Source organism: Rutilus rutilus (assembly GCF_951802725.1).
Source record: "Rutilus rutilus genome assembly, chromosome: 18".
NCBI lineage: Eukaryota > Metazoa > Chordata > Actinopteri > Cypriniformes > Leuciscidae > Rutilus > Rutilus rutilus.
In genome coordinates, this window is record NC_140231.1 from 30829489 (window position 1) to 30840510 (window position 11022).

The window sequence follows — 11022 nt, forward strand, 5'->3', positions numbered from 1 at the left end:
GGCCTGAAGGCATCCAATGGCGATGCTTTTACAGATATGGGGCTGGTGTCTGGGGGCGTGGCTGATGCCGGAGAGGGGAGTGTCCGAATGCTACAGTGGGAGAATGGGCGTCTGCAGGAGCAGCTGAGAGGCAGCGAGGAGTTGAATGCTACACTTCGTAGTGAACTGGACCTCACACGCTCCATCCTGGAGCACAACCCACAGAACCAGACCGAAGACAAACAGCCAGAGGAGCAGCAGCAGCAGAACATGCCGTCGGGCAAGATGATCAACTCAGGTAGAGCTCACTGTGTGTTTGCTTGTGACCTTTGGTTGCTCACACTGGATAACTCTGCCCAGAATGAGCTCTCATTGGTCCAAAATCCACATAACTGTACAACTAAACATTATAAGTTAGTATAACATTATTTTTACTGTATCGTATTTGATATGCACATTTCTAAGTCCTCTAACATGATCAAAACAGCTGAAAAAACTTGTACACAATCTACTAGCATTAGCATTTGATAAGCCTTCAGGTCATGTTTCACTTGTTGCTGTGAAATCTTTACTGATTTTTAAAAAGTAAACGTAAGAATGTCTTTTATATTGTAAGTAATATTTCAAGATGAACACTTACTGGACTGAAGCAACTTAGGTTTACTTGATTATCCATCGTTTTACATCGTTTTATTAGACAGATCATGTTAAAATGTGAATATCAAATATGATCATCAGGCTTTTGAGGGAGGTTTATTGGTTCATCTCTCAATCATCATTGTAATACATTGCATTATATGTTTTGGCCCCCGACAATAAAAAACTTCAGAGCTTTCATCATAAAACTATAAAAATATCATCTTCCGAATCCTAAGACATTTTATTGGGAGATAAAAAGTGATATTTATATGCATTTTATGCAAGTTGTTTTTTATATTGTTCTAAAGATCTCATTGGTTTACATTTACAAGTTATTAGAATTTCATCTTATTTTTTGGACATATGAATAACACCTGCACCAAATGTAATGTTTTTACCTCAGTTTGTGTCTGAATAAAATGTAGGTGTTTTTTCCTCCTCGAGTATGAGCTCCATGTTCTCACTATAGACTATATGATCCATAAAAGCCTGATGTTTCAAATTTGCTACAAATAAATAAATTAATAAATAAAAAAGTTGGATTTTACTGACTATTATTTCATATGACATTCTTTAAAGGGTTGTGTTCTTGGTTAGGACAATGTTATTGAGTGCTTACAATGTGCTTATGTTATTGAGAGTCAGAAATCTTTTACATTATAATACATAAGTGCATTGTTTTCTCTCTCTCTTGTAGATCTGTTAGCAGAACACCTGCACGAGATCCGAGCTTTGCGTCAGCGTCTTGAAGAGACCATCAGAACCAACGAAAGACTCCGAGAACAGTTAGAAAGAAAGTTACAGGAAGCTGAGAAAGACTCAGGTGAACACACACACAAACTCATACAAATGGATTGCATGTTTAAAGATGCTCGCAACGCTCCTAATATCTTCAGATCATTTAATATGTATATGTGTGATCAGCAGCCACTAACATCTTCATCGCTGGCTCTGAGGATCAGGCTCACATCAGCAGTGAACTTCACTTCCTCCTGACCCAAAACCACACACTCAAAGAGCAGCTCAACCAGGGAGCACGAGGTAACACACTCTCCCTAAGGGTCCTGAAAAAGACTTTAATTAAGTTTCATCAAATTTAAGGCCATAAAAGTCTTAAATATTGTAAAGGGTAAAACAAAATGAGTATGGTATAATGTGAAGTAGTAAGGTGTATGCATTTCAAAATAAGAGTCCTGGTGTATTTCAGGCTTGTTTATAGTTAAAAGTCCTGCATTATGCAAATAATATTTTATCGGTATTAACACACACTATTTCTGGTGTTTAATTCAATGTAAACTAATGTGGTTTCTCTCTGGGTTGCCCCCGTCATAGGAAGGAAAGACTAAGATAAGATAAAAGTATTTTTATTGTCTTTCTTTAAACGCATTAATATAGTTTCAGCAAAATTCAAAATCGAACAAGCTCTAATTTAGATGTATTGATATATTAGCACATGCTTAAACAGGCACAGATGTATTGGTTTAAGTAAAAGAATCTGAGATGCATGATTTATTTTGAGATTGTTTTTTGTTCTGAATGGACGTACAGAAATTATCTGATTTTTGCAGGTCTTAAAAGTGTCTTAAATTAGATTTGTAAAACTCTGCAGATACCCAGTCTAATCTGTTCAAACTACTACTGGATGTAATCTTTTAGCTGTTGTCACAGGTTCACGTTTAAAGTCTGTGTAGAGAGAACGATGTCGTCTCAGCGGCCTCTGATTTAATAACTAATGATCGTTGCGACGAAAGTGAATCAATCAAAACTAACTTTAGCTGGAAAGTATCTTTATTCAAGAACCGCTATAAAGCCAAAACAATCTGTTACTTTAAATGATCCGTTTGTTACTGTAAAGCCACTTTGAAACAATCTACATTGTTAAAAGAGCTATATAAATGAAGATGACTTGACTTGACAGGTGTGTGTGTGTGTGTATTAAACAGATAAACAGAAGGAGAACGATCGCCTGAGGGAAACGTTGGCCCGACGAACTGCTAAACTGGAAATGAGCAGAAACGAGTGTGAAAATCTCAAACAAGAGAGAACTCAACTACAGGACAACCTGTACAGGTAACACTCACACACAGCCTCATACGGGACATCCATCTACAGAAAAATAAATATGTCTCGGTGTGTTTCCTATAAAAGAGATCAGCCGCAGAAAGCAGAGATCCAGTATCATGTAATGTGTTTGGTTTGTATCATGTGTCATTCTCAGAGGGCCTGTGTAATGAGTTGTTTTAATTATTGCAATTATTTGTAATCCAGGAGGTAAATGTGTGGTTGGCTAATGAGAGTTTCATATTACACACACACACTCTTTATGTCGTTCCTGAATTTTTTATTTGTTGCACATCAGTGTTTCCTACACCCCCATTTACTTTACAAATGAGTGTCTTTAGCTACGAACTGCCAGTTAATATTTAAACGATTTTAAATCTTTCAAACCTTTCACAGCATTTTTCAGCTGCTAAAAAGCCAGCTTTGAGTCCAGTTTGATTTTTAGTGAGTGATTCGGTTGTTAATAGGGATGGACAAAATATCAGCCACCATATCGGTATCGGCCAATTATGTTCATTTTTAATGTTATCGTTATCGACCCGATAAGAAAATTAGGCCAATGTATTATTTCCTTTTTCAAAAACAAAAATCATTGATGAATTATAAATAATAACTAGACATATTTTCTCATGTTATTTTCTCATAAACAACAATTTAACCCTTAATCGCTGTTAAAAAAGGATACCACTTAAGATGTTTGGGGTCATTTTGACCCCAAACTTTTAAAGAGCGATTGCATAAGGAAATATACATTTTTTAAATGGAAAACTATATATCAAGCTTGTTCCATGTTGCATATGTGACATTTTTCAGATTTATGCCAGTTTAGTTGATTTTATTTGCCAATTTCTATAAAAATGCTCTCTGTTGCAGTGACATACGTGTGTGTTTGTGTGTGTGTATGAGATAGAAAGTTCGTTCCACTTTGGGTTTATGCTCTAGGACCAGACCTTTATTTAAATGTAACATTTTTTTGATTTATGCCAGTTTTGTTTATTTTATTTGCCAATTTCTGTAAAAATGCTCTCTGTTGCAGTCACATACATGTGTGTGTTTGTGTGTGTTTGTGTGTGTGTGTGAGTGTGTGTGTATGAGATAGAAAGTTCGTTCTACTTTTTATTTATGCTCTAGGACCAGACCTTGGTTTATTTGTAAAAATTTTCAGATTTATAATGGATTTACTTTTATTTTTTTGACAAACAAAATTTTTAAAAGTAATTTTTTTCATTCTCCCATTCATTTTCAATGTGGGGTCATTTTGACCCCAAACAGCTTAAAAGGTACTTTTTTTTTTACACACCTTTAGAACAACCAAATCAAGCCCAGTTTTTTTGTGCATGTTTAGATAGATTATTTAGGAAAAGTCACAGAGTTTCATGCCCCTGAGATGAAGGTAACACTTTTAAAAAATGAAGGAAAAGTCCATTGGGGTCATTTTGACCCCAAACAGCGATTAAGGGTTAAACGATTTCATTATTGTGTGTTCGTAGTCTATTCCATTTTGTTTATCTATTGCACATGCATTTTTATTTGTGTTTATAGATTTTGTTTTTATTTGGCCATCGAAGTGGAAAGTTCAATTTAAAGTGAAGGCAAAATGTTCGTATTTAACATCCCTAGTTGTTAATGCAGGAAGCGCTCTGACCGATTCAGCTAGTGACTCAGTTTTTGCAGTTATTGTTCTGATTGATTCAGTGAGTCAGTTGTTAATGCAGTTGTTGTGTTGCCCAAAAAGAATCGTAAGCCTACGGAGATTGTAGAAACAATTGGTGCCAATAGTTTCTTAGGCTTATGAGGCTGAAGAGTGATTCAGTAGTTAATGTAATCAAATAAATAAATAATCATTCTGATTGATTCAGCTAGTGAATCAGTTGTTAATGTAGTAATCATTCTGATTGATTCAGTGAGTGAGTCAGTTGTTAATGTAGTAATCGTTCTGATTGATTCAGTGAGTGAGTTAGTTATTGCAGTTATTGTTCTGATTGATTCAGTGAGTGAATCAGTTATTGCAGTTATTGTTCTGATTGATTCAGTGAGTGAATCAGTTATTGCAGTTATTGTTCTGATTGATTCAGTGAGTGAATCAGTTATTGCAGTTATTGTTCTGATTGATTCAGTGAGTGAGTCAGTTGTTAATGTAGTAATCGTTCTGATTGATTCAGTGAGTGAGTCAGTTATTGCAGTTATTCTGATTGATACAGTGAGTGAGTCAGTTATTGCAGTTATTGTTCTGATTGATTCAGTGAGTGAATCAGTTATTGCAGTTATTGTTCTGATTGATTCAGTGAGTGAGTCAGTTGTTAATGTAGTAATCGTTCTGATTGATTCAGTGAGTGAGTCAGTTATTGCAGTTATTGTTCTGATTGATTCAGTGAGTGAATCAGTTATTGCAGTTATTGTTCTGATTGATTCAGTGAGTGAGTCAGTTGTTAATGTAGTAATCGTTCTGATTGATTCAGTGAGTGAGTCAGTTATTGCAGTTATTGTTCTGATTGATTCAGTGAGTGAGTCAGTTCTTAATGTAGTAATCGTTCTGATTGATTCAGTGAGTGAGTCAGTTATTGCAGTTATTGTTCTGATTGATTCAGTGAGTGAGTCAGTTATGTCAGTTATTGCAGTTATTGTTCTGATTGATACAGTGAGTGAGTCAGTTGTTAATGTAGTAATCGTTGTTGTTAATGTAGTAATCATTCTGATTGATTCAGTGAGTGAGTCAGTTATTGCAGTAATTATTCTGACTGATTCAGTGAGTCAGTTGTTAATGCAACTTAATTGTTCTGATTTAATATTATAATGTTGTCTAAGGGCATCATATGTTTGTGCATGCATTGATGTGAGCATGTGTGTGTGTGTTTCAGGCTGCAGTGTGAGAACAGTCATCAGAGGCAGCAGCTGTGTGACACCCAGCAGGTCTTGCAGACCGTGCGTGTGGAGCTACAAGTACAAGAGCACATGAAGAACTCCACACAGACTCACAAAGGTACATTCACATGCACTGAACATGCTCACTAGGTTTGAGACACAGCTCATAACTGTGTGTGTGTGTGTGCAGGAGAGGGCCGTGGGTCTGATTATGAGGGCGGTTCAGCAGTGGATATGAGCGAGCTGCTGGGTGAGATCAGACAACTGCGCGTTCAGCTGGAGAGAAGCATCCAGATCAACACCACACTGAGACAGAGACTAGAACAAGAGCTACTGACCCGCACTGACCACAAATCAACCATTAACATCAACTACCTGCTGCATAAAACAGGTACACACACCAACTCCAATATCACACTCAATGTCTTTATGGGAAATGTGTTATTTATAAAGCAATGAAGCCGGATGAGGCTTACAGTGGTTTTACCATGTGAATGTTTGTTTAAACCACTGTCACACGTGGCAGTAGCAGGATAAGGAAGGGTTCAAATTTCAACAAATTTTCTTTCTTTCTTTCAGATGAAGCTGTTAAATCAGACGTTCTTCACTTACAGACAGACGCGTCTAGTGCGGCACATGGTACATTTCTTTGTCTTTTTTCTCATATTTGTATGTTTAATAAGATGCTGATCAGTTCATCAACAGATTTAAATTGCAGTGATGAATTTAAAGAGCATGTCCTAAAATCAAATGAACAAAATAAGAAATAATATTTTGCTTTAAGAAAATAAAGACTGTTTAGGTTCATGGTAGTATTTGTTTTAGTGCCATTTTCCTGATTCTGAATAGAATAAATCATTGTATGTGTGTGTGTGTGTGTGTGTGTATAGAGAGAGAGAGAGAGAGAGAGAGAGAGAGGGTTTTATTTTTAATTAAGTAAATATGTACTATATTACAGTAAAGAATTTAATCATCAAAACATTCAGAATGCTTAAATGTTATAAAAATGTAACAAAATCCAAAAAATTCTGGCTCGAGGTCATGGTGCAAAGGACCCTAGGTTGAAATTACTCCGAACCATCCCTTTAAGTTTCTTTCTTAAGACATTCTTTTTTTATGTGACCACAAGATATTTTTTTTGTGAAATTTGCTGATAAACCCTGAAAATCAAATGTTTATTTTCACATGTTGGTCACGAAGTTGTGTTTGTGTTCAGGCAGCGGTAGTTCAGCGGACTCAGGTTCCCATGCTCCGTCCCGGCTGGTACCGGGACACCGGCTGTGGGCGGACCGACGAGGCCGGCACGTTCTGGGTCTGATAGAGGACTATAACGCCCTGCGCAAACAGATCAATGAAGCCAAGAGACTCACTGCGGATCTGGACACACAGATACATGACTGCGGCAGGGTGAGAACACACACACACACACACTCAGTCTCATGTGTGTTAGGCTCATGTTTCAGCACTGAATGTGTTTTCTGTGGTGTGTGTCAGGCTGTGGATCAGCTGAAGAGCTTCTCTGGCGGCGTCAACACCATGCAGCAGGTTCTGGAGGAGGCCGCCCGACTTCTCAAACTACTCTGGAGAGTCTCACTGCCCTCAGGAGACGGCACACACACTCAACAGGTAACACACACACACACACACACACACACACACACACACAGTCGTCTAAGTGATCTCTGTTGTTGTCATGTGAAGCTTAAATATAATGACTGCAGAGTAATGAAGGAAGATAACTGACAAAATTAAATAAATTATGAAATACAATCATTAAATAAATATCAAATAAACATATGAGATGAAGTAACATTTATTTATTTAATTATGTGTGTAATAAAATACTATTCTCTTAAAAAGTTAATAATTGTTAAACTTATTTTAAAAAAATCTTATGAAATAATAAATCAACCTGGCCACCAAAAACACAAAACCATGTGTACTTTGTATAAATAAGTTTTTATTTATTTATTTATTTGTATACAATTATTAAATCCCTTGTGAAGTGTTCCTATCCTGAAAAAAAGTAAAAATTTGACCATAATTAAGTTAAATTGTGAAATTTTATTTATATTTTTATTTATTATGTTTATTATTTAAAAAGTAAAAAAAAAAAATTTGTAAAAATTTTTTTATATAATATAAAACTTTAAAAACAAAAAAAATTTTTTTACATTTTAAATTTTTTAAAGTTACTTTTACTTTAAAAATATAAGAGAAAAAATCCACCCTCATTCATCTGAAGTTTAAAAACTATGATACATTTGAATTGTTTTCCCAGCAGTCCTGTGCTAAGTCCTGTTCGTGTGTGTGTGTGTGTGTGTGTGTGTGTGTGTGTGTGTGTGTGTGTGTGTGTGTGTGTGTGTGTGTGTGTGTGTGTGTGTGTGTGTGTGTGTGTGTGTGTGTGTGTGTGTGTGTGTGTGTGTGTGTGTGTGTGTGTGTGTGTGTGTGTGTGTGTGTGTGTTCATCAGGACGATCTGTTGAAGAGTGAGATCAGTCGTCTGAAGAGTCGCCTGTCCCAGCAGGAGCGGATGCTGAGCGGAGCCGTGAGACGCCTGAGATCCACCAACCAGCTCAAAGAGGGCATGGAGCGCATCGTCATCGACCAGCGTAAGACACACACACACACACACACACACACACACACACACACACACACACACACACACACACACAGACACACACACTGACACACACAACACTCACTCATCTAGAGGAATCATGCGCTGATGTTTGTGTCCTGTGTTTCCTGCAGTGTCCCTGACTCACGGCGTGCTGAAGAGAGCCAGAGGAAACCTGGAGGTGCGTTTGTGTTTCCAAGACCCAATAAACCAAACCAAAGAATCCTGAAAAAATATTAATCAGGGTTTTTACAAAAATTAAGCAGCACAACTGTTTTCATCATTGATAATCAGAAATGTTTCTTGATCATCAAATCATCATATTAGAATGATTTCTGAAGGATCATGTGACACTGAAGACTGGAGTAATGATGCTGAAAATTCAGCTTTGATCACAGGAATAAATTACACTTTACAATATATTCACATAGAACAGTTATTTTAAATTGAAATTATATTTTTTTTAATTCAGTTTTTTTTTTTTTTTTATCAAATAAATGCAGGCTTGCTGAGCATAAGAGACTTCTTTGAAAAACATTAAAAAAATCTTTCTGACCCGAAACCAAATGTGCATAATGCATCCACACATACATGTGCGTGAGTGACATTAAAGAATAAAATGATTGCAAACACATTTTTGGACCCAAAGTATGATTTTGTTGATTTCGTTTTTGAATGCCAGAATTAATTTATTGGCATATACAGTAAACGATAAAAAAACTAGCCTCCAAAAAAGACTTATAGTTTCCATTACCATTTCTAACCATTTTTTTGGACTTAATGCGCTTTCACACTAGCACTTTTGGTGCGCACCCGGGTTCGAATTACGTCAGAGTTCGGTTCGTTTTGGATGATGTGAACGCTGTCTTCCAAACTCGGGTGCGCACCCACGAACCGTACTCGAGTCCGCTTAAAAAGGTGGTCTGGGGTACGGTTCATGTGAACTCGCTGATATGAACGCAATCGAACCAAACCGCGTAAGTGAACCGTATTGATGACGTATAATGTGTCTTCGGCGGACAGCACGCTGTCTTTGAAACGTTTTCAGAACTTTTGCGGCAGACAGACGCAAGTGTGTTTCTGTATGTCTATGTTGAAAACAAAACCAAAGGTTAAAAAAAAAGAAGAACAAATGTCAACCGAGCAAGTCTATCCATTTTGACGCCTTTTCATTCGCGGTTACCAAGCAACACCATTACGCACCAGCTGCAGCCTGATGACGCAAGCGTACCGCGGTTCGGATAGAAATAATATAATGTGAACACAGTACATCGGGGGAAGGGGGAGGGGGGAGCAATCGAACTCGGGTTCGGAACAGGCAATCGAACCAAGTGTGAAAGTGCCCTAAGTATGACATATATTTAAAAAAATTAGCAATTTGCTACTTTTTTTTTTTTTTTTTTTACTTTCCCATAAAAACGTAAAAAGAACCACTAAAATAAAATTGAACAAATTGTTCCGTTGTTTTGAATGTCTCTTTGTAAAGAACATTTGCCTGGATCTATATATATATATATTTATGTGTGAAGGGTTTTCTTCTCTTCCCTCTCCTCCTTTCTTCCTGATATTAATGCTCTGTCTGCTGTGCTTTATTTCACCTGTATTTCAGTCCAACTATCTGAATGTTTTTGGGCTGAAGGGTCTGCAGGTGGAAGGTCAGTTTAATGGAGGGTTGTGCGTTTGTGAAGGCCATTTCTTTGCATGACGACCTCTGCATGCTCCTTTTCCGGTTTTTGTGTCAGCTTGCAGTTGTTTAAAATCCCCAAAGCCCATATGAAAAGGTTTTTCTGCCTTGTTTTGCTGTTCTGACCTTCATTTGCTGCTGGGGAGTTTTTCTTTTTATTTCAGACATGTGATGCTCTGCATGGACTTTATTGATTGATTGATTGATTGATTGGCATCTCAATAAGTCTCTTGAGTCTTTTTACCTTTGTGTTTCTGTAGGACGTCCCACTGAATGGCCAGTGACCAATCAGCAATCGAGGGGTGTGGCCAGTCCACCGCAGCGTTCAGGCAGAAGCTCGGCATGCAGTGGAAACTCCTCCCACTGCAGCTGTTAGACACGCCCACAACTGATGTCATTATAGCGATGTCATCGCCCTCTTCATTTGCCTTTTTAATTTATTTTTCTCTTTGAGGTACGCTGATGAAGTTTGGGCAAGTATTTGCACATATACAGTAAGCATTTAAACTCATGTAAAGGGAATGTTTTTTTAATATTGGAAAAGATTTTCTCCTGTAAATATTTTGAACTTTAGTTTTATACTGTTTCCCTTGAATGGTTTTAAGCAGTCTCATGTGCACTGCCTCTATCATCCTGCTTCACTCTAGTGATGATCTAATCTTGTGATGTAAATGAGTGGTACATGTACATTAGACTGTGATACGAGTAAATGTATGAAACCCTCAGAAGACTCTGTGCTTTTATGGGAAACTGGTTTGATTTTAATCTAGGTTTTCTCATACTGTAACACTGTTTTCACTCAAATACGAAACTGTTACAAGACTTTTAGTTAGATTTCATTTTACATTTGCTACATATTCACAAAAATCACACTGGCAAAACAGTGTAGAAACTATAAAAAGCATATTTTATAACATTTTCCTCATTCAAAAAAAAAAACGACTGCATATTTGCTGTGAAAAGAACCTTAAAGTGACACTCAGGATTATAAATAATATACGTTACAAAAATGTAATGGTTTCAAAAGTTAAATAAAAATTAACCCAAACTACTAGAGATCAGTTATCAAACATGAATATAAAAGACAGTAACCAGCCTCATGTTCAAGATTTATAGCATCATGTTACAATAAGTTTTACCACATTTATTAATCTAGGTTTATATTTACAAATACAC

The 11022-nt window shown here is 36.8% G+C and overlaps 1 protein-coding gene across 7 annotated transcripts in view; it reads left to right on the plus strand.

The window, feature by feature from the left end:
* Positions 1 to 10574, plus strand: part of LOC311276954 (uncharacterized protein) — a 47230-nt gene extending 36656 nt beyond the window's left edge. For 5 of the 7 annotated variants that reach the window (XM_084387022.1, XM_084387027.1, XM_084387024.1 and 2 more), the window contains 12 exons: positions 2 to 277; positions 1316 to 1441; positions 1543 to 1659; positions 2562 to 2688; positions 5538 to 5659; positions 5732 to 5932; positions 6121 to 6180; positions 6758 to 6948; positions 7036 to 7167; positions 8013 to 8151; positions 8297 to 8343; positions 10107 to 10574. In XM_084387022.1, coding sequence (XP_084243148.1) covers positions 2 to 277; positions 1316 to 1441; positions 1543 to 1659; positions 2562 to 2688; positions 5538 to 5659; positions 5732 to 5932; positions 6121 to 6180; positions 6758 to 6948; positions 7036 to 7167; positions 8013 to 8151; positions 8297 to 8343; positions 10107 to 10130 — 1562 coding nt within the window. In that variant the 3' untranslated portion in view covers positions 10131 to 10574. The remainder of the gene's footprint in view (position 1; positions 278 to 1315; positions 1442 to 1542; positions 1660 to 2561; positions 2689 to 5537; positions 5660 to 5731; positions 5933 to 6120; positions 6181 to 6757; positions 6949 to 7035; positions 7168 to 8012; positions 8152 to 8296; positions 8344 to 10106) is intronic. The other 2 variants (XM_084387023.1, XM_084387028.1) reach the window with 1 other exon arrangement.
* The last annotated feature ends 448 nt before the right edge of the window (positions 10575 to 11022 follow it).